This window comes from Diceros bicornis, chromosome 14 (assembly GCF_020826845.1).
Source record: "Diceros bicornis minor isolate mBicDic1 chromosome 14, mDicBic1.mat.cur, whole genome shotgun sequence".
In the NCBI taxonomy this organism is placed as follows: domain Eukaryota; kingdom Metazoa; phylum Chordata; class Mammalia; order Perissodactyla; family Rhinocerotidae; genus Diceros; species Diceros bicornis.
In genome coordinates, this window is record NC_080753.1 from 27,732,980 (window position 1) to 27,752,580 (window position 19,601).

The following is a 19,601-nucleotide window of genomic DNA, read 5'->3' on the forward strand; positions in this document are numbered from 1 at the left end:
CATTCCAGCCCCTTGTGCTCATTTATCCTAGGACGTCGCACATGCTGCTTGCTGGCAGAAGCCGTGGCTCTTCATCAGCCGCCTGCAGCCTCAGCGCCATAGCTAGCACCCACCCACAGAAGCCCACTCTCCCCTTTTTCTTCCAAAGCCCTTACTTGGGCAAGTTGGGTCCTGTCTTTCCATCTATCTGTGGAACAGGCTTCTGTTCGTGAACCACCTAACACCAATTACAAAGTGGTGTGCTCAGGGGTCACATGGAGAGCTGCCGCTCTTGAGAACACACACGTTATTAGTTAGAAAAACATTCAGTCTTCTCTGGCTCTCTCCTCCTGCTTTTAAAAGAAATATATGCCCATTTTAAAAAAACCTCTCAGTTCAGAAAGATGCAGAGCAGAAAAACAAAAGCCCACTGCTGCCCCCAAAGATAAGGACCATGAACAATCTCCAGGCCTCTCTCCCTGTGGACCGTAGAGTCTGGCAAACTGTCTCCTCAATCCCCATTGCTCCATTTCCCCTTTCCTGGGCCCCCCGGAGCAGCTGCCTGGCATTCCGCCACCTAACGCATGCCCTTCAGTCTTCTTCACGTCCCCACCCAAGGCTTCCAGGATGCCGCATCCTCACTGGTCATCCCCTCTGCCTCCTTTGCTCCGTCCACCTCTTCTCCCCGGCCTCTTCGTGTAGAGCCCTTTGTGCTAGTGCTTGGCCTGGTCCTCTTCTCTCCAGTGTTCACACTCACTTAGAGATCTCACCCAGTGTCCTGGCTTTAAGTACTATCTAGCCAAAGGCTCCTAAACATATATGTCCAGCCCAGATCTCTCTCTCTTTCAAACTCCAGACTCCTAAGATTTATTTTGTCTGCTTTACATCTCCATTTGGAAGTCTAAGGGCATTTAAAATTCGACATGCCCCAAACTGAACTCCTGATTTTCCTCCGTAAACCTGTTCCTCCTACAGCCTTCTCATAAACTACAGTCAGCCTGACCCATCCCTTCCTGTCATACCCTACACCCAATTCATCAGGAAATTTTGTTGGCTCTACATACAAAATATACCCAAGATCTGGCCACTTGTCACACCTCCGCTGCCACCATCCAGGTCCAAGCCACCCTCATGTCTCACCTGGGGGACTACCATAGCCTCCTGGGTGGTTTCCCTGCTTCTACCCTTGCCCACACCTACAGTCTACAGAGAAACTAGTGATCCTTGAAAATATAAGTCAGATCATGTCCCTCCTCTGCTCAAGACCCTCTTATGGCTCCCCTTCCACTCAGAGTAAAAGCCACTGACAGTGGTTACAAAGTCCTCCATGATCTTGGTCCCTGTGACTTCTCTGGCCTCATCTCTTCCTACTCCTCCCCTGGACCACTCTGCTCCAGGCCACACTGGCCACCATCACGATTTCTTCAACAGCCCAGGCACGCTGCTGCCTTAAAGCCTGTGCACTGGCCATTCCCTTTGCCTGGACATTATTCCCCAGATGTCCACATGGCTCGCTCCCTCACCTTCTCAAAGCCTGCATTCAAATGTCACCTTCTCAGTGAGCCTACTCTGACTACTTTATTTGAAATTGCCACCTGTCCCTTCTCTACCACCTAATAATCTCTTTATCTTACTCTATTTTAAACAAATATTTCTTATCATCTTCTAACATTTTTAATTTACCATGCGTTTGTTTACCATAAATCTCTCCCCAACTACTACATAAGCTCTGTGAGAACAGAGATCTCTGTCTATTTTTTTTCCCCATATATCCTCCGCCTTCAACAGTGCCTAGCATGTGGCAGGCATTCAACAACTCTTGTCAATGAACAGATGAAAGGTCTCTTAGGCCTGCCCAGCTGCTCTGCAGCCTTTCTGCCACTAAGACCCTTCATACTGAAGAACTCTGGGCCACAGTGACTTCCTGTCAACTGGGAGGGGCAACCTCTTCTGAGCCTCCTTTCTCCTCTCCTCTTCCCAGCCAGGCAGCTGTTGAGAAACCTTCTATCTGTGCAGCCCCACTAACCGGATGACTCCCATTCTGATGCTCATCTCTAGCCCAGGCTGAGCTTCTGGCCACTCACCTGAAAGTCCTCCTCATCCAAGATCTCTTTCCTCCACTTGATCAAGAAGGCTGCACACACGTAGAGATGAAAGTGGGAGAACCCTTCTGGCTCAGACTGGGAAGGGAAAGAACAGAGTTAGGTCAAGCCCGTCCGAGCACCAGGCTCTAGTCCTCTCCGTTCCAATCCTCTGCAAGGTGGGAAAGCAGCACAGCACCCTCTCATGGCTGGGCAAACAGAAGCCTGTAAAGACTTCGCAGAGGCCCTGCCCATGAGGCTAAGGCAGTCACAGAAGCAGAAAGGAGGTGGGGGACCCTCTGAGCAGCTAAACTCCACCCCAGGGCAGGGGGCTGGGCGCCTGAGGGACACCCTGGCGTGGAGCGGGCAGGAGATCTCTTCATACCTGGTATGTGTCCCACAGGCGGATGGTGCAGCGAAGGGGAAGCTCCCGCATAAGCAGGTTGTTCATCCAACGGAAGGCAAACTGTAGGTATTCAACCTCGTACCTCCTGAAGTGATTATGTACCTGCTCTGAAACAGGAAGTGTCATTGGCCCTGGGGGCACAACCTAGGGGATCGGACTGAAAAAGTCACATGAGCCAAAAAGGCAGTTTCCATTCCTTTTCACCACCTCCCCCTGGGGAAGCCAGACAGAGAGGGGCCACACTGGAATCTGACTGTCTATAGGACGGTGTGTTTGATTCACCATCTCACAGCAACACCCCACGGATAACTGATGCAGCCCCACACACAGAAGAGCTATTTTAATACCCCACAATGATGTTCTAGGTGCCTGCCTTCCTTCACAGGGCTGCTCTAGCCATAAAGCAGGAGACATAAGGTTCACTTGGTTGCTTGACCTTATTACTCATCAGAGAAGGAGACAGAATGGAAAAGAACCTTGGGGGTCACCTTGGCGATCCTCCTGCTGGTGAGGACCTCCTCTTCAGCATCCCTGACAGATGGCAGCCAGCAGGGACTCAAACATTGCCAGTGAAAGAGGTTCACTGACTCCACTCAAGGGCAGCCTCTCCTACTGACGTATTAAGTGATTCACCAGAAAGTGCTTCGCCGTATTAAACAGAAACTAGCTTCCTCCAATCTCTCACTCCTTGGTGTCTATGTGATATTCTGGAGCAACCCAAAACAAACCTGATCTCTGTTCTACATGACGGCCCTTCAAATAACGCTTAATAGATTTTTTAAAAAATCACTATCTTCCTCAGTTTCCTAATCTATAAAATAGGGATGATGATTCATAACTCAGAAGGTTTTAGGGATGACAAAATGAGAAAATAAAAGCTTACAACAGCACCTGGCATGTGGTAAATACTTAATATAATTTTTGAAAGAATAACTATTAACAACAGTTATTTCTGGGGAGTAGAATTTAAGGAAGGAGGAGCATTTTTACTTTTTACTTTGTGTTTTTCTGAATTGTTTAAATTTTTGTAATGAGTAAGAATTACTTCTATAAGTCAAAGAAACAGTAAAGATATATACATTTAAAAATCCACTATCTTAAGTACTATGCCTTTATTTATCTGGTATTTGTGAGGGCAGAGAAAACAAGGATAGGGCAGACAGCGGCAGAAACCACAGCCTCTGCCCTCTGGAACCTGACTGATGACCGGCCTCTGTCGGACAGCTTAGCAGCCCTGCCTCTGGCAGCATGTGCCCTGTTCCAGGACCCAGGTGAGGGATGTAAGAGAGCTGGAGGTGGGCCCCGCCACAGGGCTAACAGCTGGGTCAGGGCAACAAGAGGAAGAAAACATCCCACATACGATGCATAGGAAATAACTGTAAATAAGCAAATGAGCTGGAAAGATTGAAATCCTAAGTCATAAAAGGAGCTGGAGTGAGTGGAACAAATCAGGGAAGGTTTTCATGAAAAGAGAAGCTGGGAAAGAAAAGAAAAAGATATGCAATTTCTGTATGGGGGAGGGGAAGGCAAAGCTTGGGTGAAGCAGAAAATCCATGACTGAGGAAACCAGGAAATGAGAATTATTGTCGTGTAGTAACTGGTGGAGTCCTAAGGTAGCTTTAGAACTTAACTGGTGCTAGAGATCCCACCTAACAGAAGACCTCGCTGTTAGGATCTATGCTCTTCATGAAACTTAACTCTGACTTCTCTCCCTAGGCCTCAGTTTCTTCATCCATCAATAGGCGGGCTTCCTGAGTTGCCTTTTAGTTCTAACATTCCATGATTCCAAGTCAGAGCCAAGGAATCACTGCAAGGCTCCTGTTCCTCAAAGATATTCTGCTTCAGGAAGAGCCACGTCTCATTTCCCCCAGCCCACACAGGTCATAGGGGGCTATGGAAAGTCCTGCTGGGGTATCAGCCAGACCCGAGGACCCTGCGTCAAGCCCAGGAGTCCTGAGTCACACCACCACACGAAGGACAAGGTGAGACTACAGACTTGATGCTAAAAGTCACAGGAGGTTTCAGAGTAGAAGAGGAACGTGACCCAGAACAGTGCTCCAGAAAGATGTGGTTGTGTGATAGATGGTTTAGAAGAGGAAAGAGTATGGAGCAGGCAAGTCCTTCTAGGAAGAAGGTGCAGAAATTCAGGCATGGCTGGACCAGAGCTGTGGATAGGGAAATGGAGGAGAAAGGGTGAGTGTGAGGAGAGATGCTGGAGAACAGACAGAACTTGGTGACAGAAAACTAAGGAGAGAAAGAACTTGAGGTAACAGCTGAGTTCTCACCTCACCTTCCTGTTGAGATTCGGAAGGATGCTGGTGCTGCCAACAGCAGAGAGTGAACTGGAAAGGGTCCTGGCTAGGAAAGTGGCTGAGGAGGGGACCCACGAGCATAAGTGGCTTGTGTCAGATCATACTGTGCTTTTCTAGAGAATTCCTCCTCCTCTGAACCTACCATCAATCCGGCTGACAAGCTCTTCCAATGCCTTGACCTTCTTCTGGATCCCTGGTTGTGCAAAGGTGTAGTTATCCTGCAAATGACGTGAGCCAGAATGAACAGGGACTCCAAACAGTCATGCTACCACCCCCCGAGTCCAATGAAACACCTTTAAAAGCACAAGCTGTTTCTCCAAAGCCAGTGCCAGTGTTTCGAGGAACAAAGGAATCCACAGAACAGCAGAGTGTGGGGAGAGCCTAACAGAGCCCTGCACTGTGGAGGCAAACCACATGGCTCGGGGTGCACAGCAGAAAGGAGGGGCCTGCTCTGATGACAAAGCCAGGGCAACGTGCAGAGTTCCTGAGACTCCAGGGGACACTAGACCATTGTCCGCTGAAAGCTAAAGCTAATGAAAGAGGTAGAGACGGATCAACCGAAAAGAGGAGGAGCCACACTGGTGGGGGCCCTGTCTGATGCGGAAGAGCAATAAGGAACCCAAGGCCTGCAGGAGGCCCTGGACCCAGGCGTCCCTCAAGGGGAGAACCTGCTCACCTGGATCCCATCCAGCAGCTTGCTCATGCACCAAAAGCTGTCAGCCTCAATGCTTCGCAGCATATCCTGAGACAAATTGGTCACGTCGAAGTTCTCCACATCCTCTTCTGTAAAACAAAAGATGAAGCAAGTTGAGACGTCTTCTCTAAAAAATAGACATAGATGAAATCTAGTATCTTCAATGGGGTCCTTAAGGCCAGAGGAGAGCCAGGCTAACCTGATGCCAAGGACAAGGGCCCGCCCTCCTCTTCCCCTTGTCAGGGGGGCAAGGTGTCCCAGGAAAGTTCTTGAGGATCTCATTACAACACTGAACAGGCCATTTCTCACACCAATTCCACTGGGTCCAACATATCTTTCTCTTCCTCTGTTTATTCATTCAGTTTCAGAAAAGATACTTCAGGCCTTACGTTCAACAAGCTATATCCAGCCCCCTGGAGGCGGTCTGGAAAAATCCTTTGATTTCAAAAATTCAGTGAGCTTAGCCACTCACACTTATATGTAGTGAGAAGAGCTGAGATCTGATAGCCCCCACAGTTTATTTTAAAGATGGAATCCTCAAATTCTGACAAGGCAGACCCACAGCCTCACCATTCAGAAGGGAAGATGAATGTGTGAAGGAAGATGGCCCAAACCTGTGGGAGCTTTTAGGATCTAATTTCACCAAGTTGGTAGTTTCCAAGATGGGTTCTGCAAAACATCAATCCTATACGATACTCAAGAAAAAAGGGGTTCCATAGACAAATATGGTTGATAAATGCTGCATTACATATCCCCATCTTGGAGATTCACAAAGATTATAGCATACAAAAGGATCTGAGAAGGTATAAGGTATAATTCTGCATTAAGTAAATCTGCTCAACCTTGCTTATCCAGCATTCTCCAAGCTTCTTTAGCCATGAGACTTCCTTTAAAGAGGACCATCTATTAGCTTCTCATGGAAATCCCACACTAAGTAACAGGAGTGAGAAGTTGTCTGTAATACAGACAACTGAGGTCTGAGACGAAAGTGCGGAGAACATAAGGAGTCCTCTAGAAGCCTGAAGAAGGGAAAGGCCATGTGATGTTTCCTTCCTGCTACAGGAAGGTGCAAGTAGTAAGAAAGGCTCTCTTTGCCCAACAAGACAGGCCACCTCAACCCACAGGCCCCTGCATGCCTGTCAGAGGCCACACATGGAAATGTTCAGGCCCTGGAGTTCTGTGTCAAAGGCAGCTTTTCTCCTCAGACCCACAAGCCCCAATTTGAAAACAGGATGTTCACTGCAGTCCCTTGTGCTGCAGACACAGGCATCCAACAAAACGTATTCAGAATCCAGCCCTTTCATTTACGAGAATGATTACTAAGACCTACAACTGAACCTTCTCAGGACAATGAGCAACAACTCTCGGATCCTCATCCTGTATAAACAGCCTTTTTTAATGGACATCAAGGGCTGTAAAAACCCGTTGGTGGAGGGGAGGTGCTTTGTCAGAAAAGCTATGATCCTGGGAACAACCTAAGAGTCCTACTCGAAGTACAGCCACAGTTAGTACGTGTAAAGTGCTAACAACAGTGCCTGGCACATGGCAGGCACAATATCGTTTATTTGAGATGAAAATTTTAAGGAATTTGTCATGACATGGGAAAGCGTGTCACAGTGTTAAGGGAAAAGAGCAAGGTACAAAATTATTTACGGTCTACTCTCTACTCTACATATAATATTTATGTGTGTTTATATAAGCACAGAGGAAAGACAAAATATATCACAAGGTTTACAGTGCTTACTCCCCAGGTGGTAGGGATGAAAGATTTTTATTTTCTTCAAGCTTTACTAGACTTTTAAAAATTTCTACAATAAGCATAAATTTTTATAATCAGGAAAAAAAATGCACATTATTTTAGGAAAAAAGGGCTACAATTGACTATACCTGCATTTTATCACCAAAAAAGAATAAAGAATATTTTTGAAAACACTACTAAGCTTGCAGAAACTAAGATTTCACATAATATATACAAGTCCATTTGAGAAATCACGTTAAAAAAATCCTTCTGAGAAATACATCTTCTTTTTTTCCTAACTTAAACACTTATGAAGTATTTTCTTTGGTGGCCATATATATATATATTATTAATTTAATTAAATGATACTGGGCTCTAAGACCCAGCTGAGAATCTTCCTTTTTCTTTTTGCTTCGTACTACATTTCTAAGATCCTTCTGTGTTGCTGCACACGCCTCAAGGTCACTGTCCCACGTGTGCCTCCACCATGTCACGGATCTGTCCCCTGGGGATGGGTGTCCAGGTGCCTCCAACCCCCACTACCACACACAATGCCCCAAGGAACTGTCCCTTTTGCCCCTGTATGAGAGCTGCTCTGGGCCACAGGTTCAGGCTGACCTAGCCCACAGGTACCGCCAGACCACTCTCCAGGACCAGGCTCTCAGCAGCGCACGAAGAGAGTGTTTTTCCTTTTTAGTGAGCGTGGCTGCTCACGCTAACCATCCTGGGCAGTAATTCCCTCTTTAAGAGAACAGAGTTGTACAAGGAAAGCTCAAGACAAAAACCACTCCCACACATTTCCCAAATGCAGAGCCAGAGCTCCATAATAATTTGAAGGGTCTTTCCCAACTTGGGCATTCTATAATTCCAGAACATTGCAGTGGAAATGCACTGGGAATGGAAACCACACAGAGCAGAGTAACAAGGGAGAAAGAGCCTGGGTCCCTGAGAACAAGGCACAGCTGCCGCATCAGCCCTAGCGGCCCGGGGCTTTTCTGTCCGACAGAACAGCAAGCGGTCAAGAGCACAGACTCTGGAGCCAGACCGTGTAACTCAGATCCTGGCTCTGTCACTCACTAGCTGTGCGGCTTTCGGCAAATGACTTTACCTTCTGTGCCTCAATTCTTTATGGGTTAAGGTGGTATTATCCTACCAGCGTCACAGGATATTGTAAGGATTAAATAAGTTAATAGGTGAAAAGTGCTAACAACAGTGCGTGGCATAAAATAAGCACTATGTAAGTGTTAGCTAGTATTATTGTTATTAAATGAGGAACAAATACACTTCTATCTTCTTTAAGCTGCTGTTATTTTGGATCTCTATTTGCAGCCAAATTTAACCTAATCCCAAAACATACCTTAAAAATAAGTCAATTTTCAAAGCTTTCCATCTCCACCTTTTGGTCTTAAGGAGGAAAATCTAACAACATGAGGTCTTAAGTTGTTAAGACGCTGCTCACAGTAACTGCACCAATTCCACACCTTTAGCTGTCAGGGAGCAAAGGGACCAACAGACAAGACGCTGACCCTCTTTTGGGGCGTCCAGTCGGGGGCTCTTGTTCTCTCATGTTCTGCCCTTATGCCTGGCCTGCCCATTAGCCCTCTGCTTTCACAGACAGTGGGACAGTTTACAAGCATTTCAGAATGTGGGAGGAGAGCTTAGTTCTAGTGTTCTGCCTGCTGGGAGGATAAAATTCACACATTCACTCAAAAACTGTGAGCTGAGTGCACCAGCAAAAAGCAGTAGAGAAAGCGAGGTCCAAATGCTCTCTGAAGGGCTTCATTCAGCATAAACAGTCTGTTCAGAAGGATCATTAAACATCCACTTGAGAAAATTCAACATATAATTGAAGCTGGAATGGGAAACCACGCCAGCAACGCAGTCTCCAATGAGGGCAGCGTCTTTGGTTGTCATTACAGAGCACACAGCAGCCAGGACTCAGACTGCAGGGAATGAGATTTTAAGGAATATTTTATGGCTATTTTAAGAGGCAAAGCATCCAAAAAGAGGAAACTCAAAAACTCTTTGTAAAACTCCAATTGCCCACCCTGGGCTTGACAAGAACATGCCCATTTATTAGCTGATAAAATGTACTTGAGTGGTGGCTCCAGCAAAGTGTTTCTTTTTCTAAGAACTCCAGGTCCTGGGTCTAAAATCAGCCTCACAGATGCCTTAAAAACTCCCCAACAGCTTTGGGAAGAACTGGTTTTGCTTAAACTGACAACAGTAACTTGTCCATTCACTGCTCTAGGCACTTCCCAGGAACCATCTGTGATTGCAGGGCAATTTCTAGATTTTGTGATCTGTTGGGTCAGAATGATTCAACCTTGACTGGCAGGCACGAGAGGATTCAGGGCATCAGACAGCCTTTCTATTTTCCAAAGCCTCAGCTTACATGATTGCTCTCTGTTTTTTAAAACTGCACTCATAAGAATACCTTACGTAATATTTTCTGATCACAAAAGTAAACCGAGAAAAGAAAAATATAAATCTTTTTGGCCATATGGTCTAAAGAACCTCATAAAATAGAAACAAATATTTCACCCAGAAAAATACATTTTTAAGAAAAGTGTCAAGGAATTCATCTGCTATACATACACGTGTATGTAATAATTTTTAAGTGATTCAAGTGCTGTAGAAACTTATTGTTGGGTGTTATTCATTTTCAGGCAAGTATTTGACGGCAACAGCCAAGACCAGGACACACTGCAAACCTTAGCATGGAGAGAGAGGGTGCAGGGCCCTTGGCTAACCCTGGGAAAGACAAACCACCCGGGCAGAGAAAGGAGAGTGAGGAGAGTTGGTCTCTTCCAGGGAGGAGGTCAGAGGAAAGACTCCTTCTGAGGTTCCCGCAGAGCAGAGACCCACAGGGAGGCAGTTCTGTTTCACGAGGACTGTGTTTCAGACTGTGTAAGAGGAGACATGCTGTTTCAAAGACTCAGAGAAGCAGCTGACCATGGAGCCCTTCCTGACACTGTGCCAGTCAATCAGGGCAGTGACTAAAAGGTAAAGATTAACTCAGAATGAAACATGAACTCTGGCTGTACACTACTCAGTGTGGGGTAGCCTGGGCGGACATTGTGTCATGATACCCTGGTTACAACTAATTTTAAAAACCAACATACCACCAAATTCTCTCTATTTTCCTCAGGCTCCTATATTACTTTTAATTTTATTTAGCAAACATTAGTGCCTGTTAACTCAGCCTCTTGGTGCTGGCTGTAGGATACCAGATTACATGAGCTCAAACTGAGTATTCAGGTTATGGGGGCAAGGGAAGGGCCCGGTCCAGCACACACACGTAACCTTCTAGGACCTGCCCAAAGACCACCCACAGAGACAGGCAGCATGTCACCAAGACACTGTATACAAACAGGCTGTGGGGAGTCCAGGGCTCCCAATGCCAACGTCCACTGCCCAGAGACTCCTCATCTAGGCTCAAACATCTTAAATATGTTGGCTACCTCAATTTCTCCGTTACAATTTCTCACTTATTCTTGGGTCAGACGAGAGAGAGAGTGCCAGCAAGCACGCATGCACGTGCCACTCGGCTCACTGCCAGGAAGAGAGCAGGCTAGGTCTTATAGTCCCAGAGATGACAAGCCACAACTTGCCCTTGGAGAACTCACCTCCTACCTGGTAGGAAATCCAGCACTAGGCATCCCATAAACGCACACACTGCTCTCAGGTGTCTGCTGAAGGGAGCTCAGCTCTGCACTCTGACGGGGCTATCTCCACATATACGTCTGTTGCTGGGAAGAGCCTCGAATATTCCTCAACTGCCTACCACGTATGAGGCTGCTTTATCTATGAAGACGGGGCCAGGAGGCATTTTGAGGAGAGGGTTAGAGTCCCAAGTGAGTGAGTGCTAAAAAATTCAGCATCAGCCCCACTCTCCAATTTCCTCCAAAATAACAGCATTAAAATGGAAAATGGAATATCCTTACTATATACTTCAATTTATATAAAGTTTAGAGATAGGCAAAACTATTGAGGTGTTAGAAGTCAGCAAAGTAGTTACCCCTGCAGGGGTGAGGGGGAGGAACTAGAAGGGGACAGAAGGGGACGTCTGCTATGCTGGAAACGTTCCATGTCTTGATAGTGGTGCTGGTTATTTAGGGGAAATTTATCAAGCTGTGCATGTATCATATACGTACTTTTAAAAATGTATGTTATCCTTCAATATAAAGTTTACATTCTAAGAAGCAAAATAGGAAAGTTCTCTTAAGACAATAATGAAAACCCACCATTACTACGGAAGTTTGTCCAGTTTCATCTTTGGCCCCACACCTCACTAGACAGAGAACAGGATGGGCAGGGCAGCTACAAAGAACTGAATATGAGATGGAGAATGAAGCCTCCCAGAACTGAGAGCATGGAGCCGGGGTATAATCCACAACAGCTCAGGAGGAAGACACGGCGACAGGGTCCATGGCACCTGGGAATGCGGGGAGTTATTAACAACAACTCCTTTTCTCTAAAAATTTGAGTGTTAACTATCAAAAAATTCACTGCATGGCTTGCCCCCTTGCCTCCTTCAGGACCTTGCTCAAACACTGTCTTCTCAGTGTGACCCTGGCTGACTACTCTGTTTAAAACCTTCTCCTGTTCCCACTCCTGCCAAGAGGGCACATTTCTGCCCTCCTCTCCTGCATAGTTTTCCTCCACAGCACTTACTACAATCTAACAAATACCTTACCTATTTTTCTATTTATCATCTGTTTCCGCTCATCAGAATTTAAGCTTTGTGGAAGGGATTTCTTTTTACACATAATTCACATACAGTAGACTACACATGAGTGCACAGTTCTGTTTTGACACATGTATACATCTGTGTAAAGAATGTCCCAGTCCAAACAGAGAACATTTCCATCACCCCAGAAAGTTTCCTTACGTCTCTTTCCAGTCCATCTCCCACCAGAGTCAACCACTGTTCTGAATTCTGTAGCCATAGATCATTTTTGAACTCCGTTTAAATGGAATCATACAACGTGTACTTTTTTTGATCTCTCTCTTCTCTTGTTCAACACAATGGCTCTTGAGATGGTTTCTTTCATGTTGTTGCATTTACCAGTAGTGCGTTCTTTTTTATTACTGAGCACTATTCCACTGTATGAATATCCATTCTCTGGTTAACAGATATTTGGGTTGTTTCCAGTTTTTGTCTGTATGAATACAGTTGCTACGAACACTCTTGTACAGTCCTTTGGGGACTACAGGCTTTCATTTTCCTTGAATACCTAGCAGTAAAAGGCAGGGATTTCTGTCTACTTTGTTTGTGGTTGTATCCCCAGTGCCTAGAACAGTGCCTGGCACAGTATGGGTGCTCAATAAATACTTGCTGAATGAGCAGTGGTACTCCAACTCCATCCCTTAGGAGAGAGAGAACTTTTGGCTAACTCGGCCCAGTATCAGAATACTGTAATTCACTGCCCTCCAGTGGCCAAGCCCAGCAAAGCTGTACTAATTTCTGAATATCTTGCAAAGTTATGAAATTTTCATTCTCTGAATCATCTAGACACGTATGGAATGCCTGTTTTGGACACCAAAACGACGGCACTGGGAACATAAAGATGTTTAAAATGGTCTCTGGCCTCAAAGAATCATACAGTCTGGTGGTAGAGGACAGGAGGGATACACAGGCAACAACTGGTGTGATAAAGTGCTACAAAAGAAAGGTGCAGGTTATGGAAAGTACTATTGGGGTGGCGGGGGCAGGAGGGAAGGCTCAGGGCAGGCTTCCAGGAAGAAGGGGAGTCTTAACGGATTAGCCCAGGAGATAAAGAGATGGTGCAAGGACAAGCCTTTAGATTAAAAATGTCAATTTTGGAGTGAGAAATAAGGGGTGAGGCAGGGAGCAGATCACACAGGATCTTGTGCAACAAGCTGGAGAACCTGGACATTTCAACCTGTAGGTGAGGGGAGGCCACTGAAGGCATTTAAACAGAGGAGCTGTGTGGGCAAACCTGCGTTTAAATGGTTTGGAAGATGGGTATGAAGGGGATAAAACTGGAGATGGGAAAACACACTTGGCCATCTCAGCAATCCAGGCCTGACCTAGGGCAGTTATAGGAGGAATGAAGAGAGAAACAATTCAAGAAATACTCAGGACATAAAACCATCAGAGCTCTGTAACTGACTGGATATGGAAGAGTGAGAAAAAAGAATCATGAACAATTCTTCGCATTTCTGATTGACGGGAAATGCTGCCACATGACAGAAAAGAGTGGCTGGGGGTGAGGAGGAGAGGAGTCAGTCAAACACTGAGTCTGAGGAGTCTGGGGGTAGCAAAGACTGCCAGTTGTCCATAGATAATTTCCCCCTTTCTCCTTGGTGATAGGACCCCTAAAGGAACTGGCCACCTGGGATACACACTGTGTTTTCCAGCATCACTTGCAGATAGGAATGGCTGTAAGACTAAGTCCAGACAAAAGAGATTCAAACCCAAGCAACACGAACTTGGAAAGTGTCCTTATACAGAAGGAGAATGCCTTTCCTTCTTCCTCCTCCATACTGGCTGGAGTAGAGATGTGATGGCTGCAGCACAAATAGCTATCTTGGATCAAGAGAAGGAAATCACGCGCCGAGAATGGCAGAACAAGAGAGGAGCCTGGATCCCTGATATCTTGAAGCAGCATACAAGCCCCAGACTACTTACCTCTTGATTTTTAATGTGAGAGAAATAAGCTTTTCCATCTTGCTTAAGGTACATCATTTGGGGTTCCCTGTCACACGCAGCCAAGCTAATCCTAACTGATGACCTATGACACAACCAAGCAGAAATGCCATGCAGGGAACTGAACACACGGGTCAGAGGCACGGGAAAGACTTTCCTTCTGGCAGTTCCACGCTGTCATGCTTCTAAGTAAAACCTGAAATGAAAATCCTGCTGTACTGCTGCATGCAGAGGAAAAGAGGGAGAGGTATCTGATACTTAGCGTTTCACTTTGTAATGAAAGAAATCACCAGGCACCACTCTTTTGAAAACAGGACATGTCATGAGCTCCACTCTTCTACCTGATTTCCGCATATGCATCACTGAAATAGCTACTGTTAAGCAGTTTATTTTGGTGATGATCATACTCTCAACTACATTTGACCTTAAAATGCTCAGTGCTAGATCAATAATCTAAGCCCTACAGGTCTCGGAGATGAGAGTCTAGCAGTATTCCACAGTCTCGGGGATCACAGTCTAGAGACTGTATCTCCCCAGAGGTGACCCTCTAGCACTGTCACCCCTGGACCCAGACACAGCTGGCTTATCCACAGAGGATCCACTTCTATACAAGCAGCTGGCTTCAGCAGATAAAGAAGCTGCTTGGGGGCCAGGCTAGCTATAGAAAACTTCTCTAGCAACCCAGAGGAAAGTCACTGGATGTCCCTGTTTCCAACTATTTTACAGCAAACATGACACAAAGCATGAAGTAAGCTCAGGTACTGATTTATAAAAGTGCTAGGGAACAGATACAGGAGGAGATATGAGAGAGGCTAAACAATGTCCCGGCGGCCTGTGGATCCCACAGCTCTACTAGGGCAGATCCTCCATGCTATAGTTCAGAGAGATGCGGTGGGGGGTAAGGCTGCCAGTGTTACCTGCCCAGGACGACGAGGGCAACTGCCTGGCTTGCTCCATGCGTGAAGGATACCTGAGGCCTCCTGCAGTAGGGACAGTCATATCAGAGAGGCCAGCAAAATGCTTCTTACAGCAGCTGCCTTATTAGAATATGGCACCATTTGAGAAGGGGAAGAAAGCAGCATTATTACTCAGACAAGAGAATTATTCTTGAAGACCACAAACAATGCTGCATCTATGTACAAGAAAGGCCTTGAGGCTGGAGAGAAGTCTATATGCCTTGTTTCTTTGAAACGTAATTTATATCCATCAACTGATGAACAGATAAACAAAATGTGGTATATCCATCCATACAGTGGAATATCTAAAAAGGAATGAAGTACTGATACATGCTACAACATGGATGAACCTCAGAAACATGCTAAGTGAAAGAAGCCAAACACAAAAGACCACATACTGTATGATTCCAATTTTATGGAATGTCCAGAAAAGGCAAATCCACAAAGACAGAAAGTAGATTAGTGGTTGCCTAAGGGTAGAGAGGATGGCGGGCTTGGGGGTGATGGCTAAGGGGCGCAGGGTTTCTTTTCAGAGCGATGACAATATTCTAAAATTGATTGTTGTGATGGTTACAAAACTCTATAAAAATACTAAAAACTACTGAATTGTACATTTTAAATGGGTGAATTGTATGGCGTATGAATTATATCTCAATAAAGCTGCTATAAAAAAAACCCCACAAAACTTAATTTATAAATTTACTGCAACTCCAATAAAAATTCCAAAGGCTTCCCCATCTCCTGAATTCGGCAGGTTGATTCTAAAGTTCATCTGGAAGAAGAGCCAAGATAATTTTTAAAAAAGGATGATGAAAGAGACTGGCCTTGGGATAATAAAAAAACACACTATAAAGTTCAAAAATCCAAGCTGTGTAGTACTTACACAGAAATGGAGATAAATGGAACAGAAATAAGTAGAACCATGTAAATAAAGGAATTTATATTATGAAAAGGGATTTCACATCAGTGAAGAAAGGATGTACTATTTATAAGTGTTGTTGAAACAATAAATTATCCAGTTGGAATGGTAACTTTAAATCTCAACCCCCATCATACAGGAAAATAAATTACCAACAGAATTTAAAAAGCTAAATGTAAAACCAAAACCACAAGCTCATTAGAAGAAAACATGGGAGAGTTTTTTTTTTTTTTTTTTTGGTGAGGAAGATTCACCCTGAGCTAACATCTGTTGCCAGTCTTTCCCTTCTTTTGCTTGAGGAAGATTCGCCCTGAGCTAACAGCTGTGCCAGTCTTCCCCTATTTTGTAAGTGGGTCACTTCCACGGCATGGCTGATGAGTGGAGTAGGTCCGCATCTGGGATCTGAACCCACGAACTCGGGCTGCCGTAGTGGAACTTGGGCAAGCCTAACCACTTGGATCACAGGGCTGGCCTGGGAGAGTATTTTTATAATACTGGGGTGGCAAAGGAAGGGCTTTCTAAGCAAGATACCAAATCCAAAAACCACAGAGGAGATCTTTCCTTTGTGTCCTCCTCCAGCTTTGCAATGACTTGTCTACTTGTTTGTCAGCCCCCCTCCCATCTCCCTACTATATGGAGGTTCCACAAGGGCAAAGCCCTTGTGACTATCATCTTGGTCACTCGATCCCCTGGCACATTGTAGGAGCTCAATAAATACCTGTTGAATGGATAGATCTGACTACATAAAAATTAGGAAGTTCTATATCAGCAGACACAATAAACAAAGTTAAAAAGACAAATAATGGTCTTGGAGAAAAAATACATTAGGTTGAACCATATAAAATTCCCATTTGGGGGGGGTCAAAAATGACTGAATATTAGCAATTTCATGTGGTTCAACCTAATATTTTTAACACATACCAGATGGAGGATGAATATATCTAATTTACAAAAAGTTCTTACAAAACAACAAAACCAACAATTCAATAGAAAAAATGGGTAAAAGATTTGAACAAGCAGATCACAAAAGAAACAAATGCTAATACACATAAGAAAAGATAAACCGCCTCACTGATGAGCAAATGGAAATAAAAATGGAAACACAAACCATGGTTTATTTGCCAGACTGCTGAAGCACAATTCAGACCAAGATACCCAGTTGTGCTAAGGATGTGAAGAAAAGTGCACCCCTACATTAGAGGTTGGAGGATACACTGGTGTAAACTTCTCTGGAGTATAATTTAGTAGTACCTATTTGGCACGCTCTTAGAACTAGCAATTTCACTTCTAGGGACTTCTTCAGAGAAATATGTATTTTAACACAAATGCACAAGAAAATATGTACAAGGATATTCATTGCAATATAACAGCTAAAAATTGTAGCCAATTTAAATGTCCTTCTAGAGAAGAACTGTTAAATAAACTACAGTAAAGCGTTATTATGGAAATAAATGTAAGTGGTAAAAATGATGAGGTAGATCTGTTATGTCCAGACTTGGACAGCTGGCCAAGATATTTGTGAATGGAAATAAGCAAGATATAAAAAACTATGGCTAGTTTGATCTCATGGTTCTGAACAAAACAAAGGAAAATAACATATGCAGGTCTATCCACACACTGGAAAAGGTCTAGAAGAATACACACCGAAAGGTCAATAGTACTTATCTCGGGGTGGGTGGGGTGGGTAATAACACTTCTATATTGTTTTTTTGGTTTTTTTTTAGTGAGAAAGTTTGGCCCTGAGCTAACATCTGTTGTCAATCTTCCTCTTTTTGCTTGAGGAAGATTGTCGCTTAGCTAACATCTGTGCCCATCTTCCTCTATTTTATATGTGGGATGCCTCTGCAGCATGGCTTGATGGGCAGTGCATAGGTCCATGCTTGGGACCCGAACCCACGAACCTTGGGCAGCCGAAGCGGAGCACACGAACTTAACCACTACGCCACCAGGCTGGCCCACTTCTATATTGTTTTGATGAGCATTTACTTCTACTGCAGATTTTTTTAAAAAGGCAAAGAGCAATAAGAAATGTGCTGCCTGCTTTGAAGCAGAGAATCAAGTAGAAGGAGCCATTAGAGGTCTAAGGACACGGATCTAAGTTGAGATACCACCAAGTCATATAAAGAGCACAGGTATTAAGGTCAAAAGACCTGAGTTTGAGTTTGGAAAGCTTATTAAATCTCTGAGCCTTGGATTTCTACCTGTAAGATGGGTTGATACATCTACCTTAAAGAGACACTGGGGCCTACTAAATGAAATCAGGTATGTCAAAGTACTTTGCAAATGGTAAAGTGCTTTAAAAATCAGGGTGATATTACTGGTTGGCATTGGAAAGCCCTACGTTAAAAACTGGAAAAACAAGGCTAACACTACAAAATCCTAAGGGTAAGAGGGATGGGAACTGATGGATTAAGAGAGACTTAAGAGACATATCAACCAATTAGAATGTGTGGACCTGATTTGGACCCTGATTCAAACAAACTGTTAAATATATTTATGAGAATCAGGAAAATTTGAATATTGTTGTATATTAGATCATATTAAGGAGCTATTATTACTCTTTAGACGTAATCATTGCATTATGGTTGTGAGTTTCTTTAATCGTTACCTTCTAGAGATATAGACGGAAATATTTATGGATGAAACGATATGATGCTTGATACCGAGATTTGCTTCCAAATAATTCACAAAGGGTTGGAGAATGGATAGAGGTACAGACAAAGCAGGACTAGCTGTTGAAGTTGGGTGATAGGTATATGGGGATTTATGTTATTACTTTTTCTACTTTTTTTTTTTTCTGCTGAGGAAGATTAGCCCTGAGCTAACATCTGTTGCCAATCCTCCTCTTTTTTTGCTAGAGGAAGATTAGCCCTGAGCTAACATCTGTGCCAATCTTCCTCCACTTTATATGTGGGTCGCTGCCACAGCATGGCTGACAAGTGGTGTAGGTCTGCGCCTGGGATCCAAACCTGCGAAGCCGGGCTGCCGAAGTGGAGTGCGCTACCTTAACCACTATGCCATGGCGCCTTTTCCATATGTTTGACACTTACCGTGATTAAAGTTTTTGTAAAAAAAAAAAAAAAAAAAACGGACCCCACGTTCCTAGGTCTAGGAGAAGGTACCAGAGACTCATCTGAAGTCTGTTGCAGAAGTGAAACTGAGTGCAGCCTTGCCAAAAAGGCTTCCTTGCCTAGAAAGGGCAGAGAAGCCCAGGCTTCACTGTGGAAACACTGTGGGTCAGCAAAGGTTTCACTGGTCAGCAGGTGGGGCTGACAAACCAATACCAAGATTAGAATGCAGTTACATCTATTAAAAAAAGGCACAGTGCTTGGAAGTAGTAATGGGATGGGCGCCTATAGAAAGTAAAGGAAAATTTGGTTACAAAATATAAATGGCAGCTAACAAGATAATTAAATATTCAATTAGAATTGCAGCTGCTGAGGATTATTTTTAACTGGCATAATACTGTTACTGAGATTCCATGCCAGCATTTAGACTTCAAATGGAGATTAATGAATGGATTAATACCTTCCTAGACTCATCCTTTAATACTATTTTATTTATTTATTTATTTAAAAAATATTATTTATTTATTTATTTTCCCCCCAAAGCCCCAGTAGATAGTTGTATGTCATAGTTGCACATCCTTCTAGTTGCTGTATGTGGGATGTGGCCTCAGCATGGCCGGAGAAGCGGTGCGTCGGTGCGCGCCCGGGATCCGAACCCGGGCCGCCAGCAGCGGAGCGCGCGCACTTAACCGCTAAGCCACGGGGCCAGCCCAGTTTAACACTATTTTAGAAAAGAACTATTGCAAGAAGCAACCCAAGATGAACTGCACTG

General features: G+C 44.4%; 1 protein-coding gene across 1 annotated transcript in view; it reads right to left on the reverse strand.

Annotated features, from left to right (window-relative positions):
* TBC1D22B (TBC1 domain family member 22B) overlaps window positions 1–19,601 on the reverse strand; it is a 69,093-nt gene that overhangs the window by 16,841 nt on the left and 32,651 nt on the right. Inside the window, exons 9-12 of the mRNA XM_058554461.1 lie at window positions 5,455–5,561; window positions 4,921–4,996; window positions 2,446–2,573; window positions 2,064–2,159 (exon numbers count right to left, since the gene is read on the reverse strand). Coding sequence (XP_058410444.1) covers window positions 2,064–2,159; window positions 2,446–2,573; window positions 4,921–4,996; window positions 5,455–5,561 — 407 coding nt within the window. The remainder of the gene's footprint in view (window positions 1–2,063; window positions 2,160–2,445; window positions 2,574–4,920; window positions 4,997–5,454; window positions 5,562–19,601) is intronic.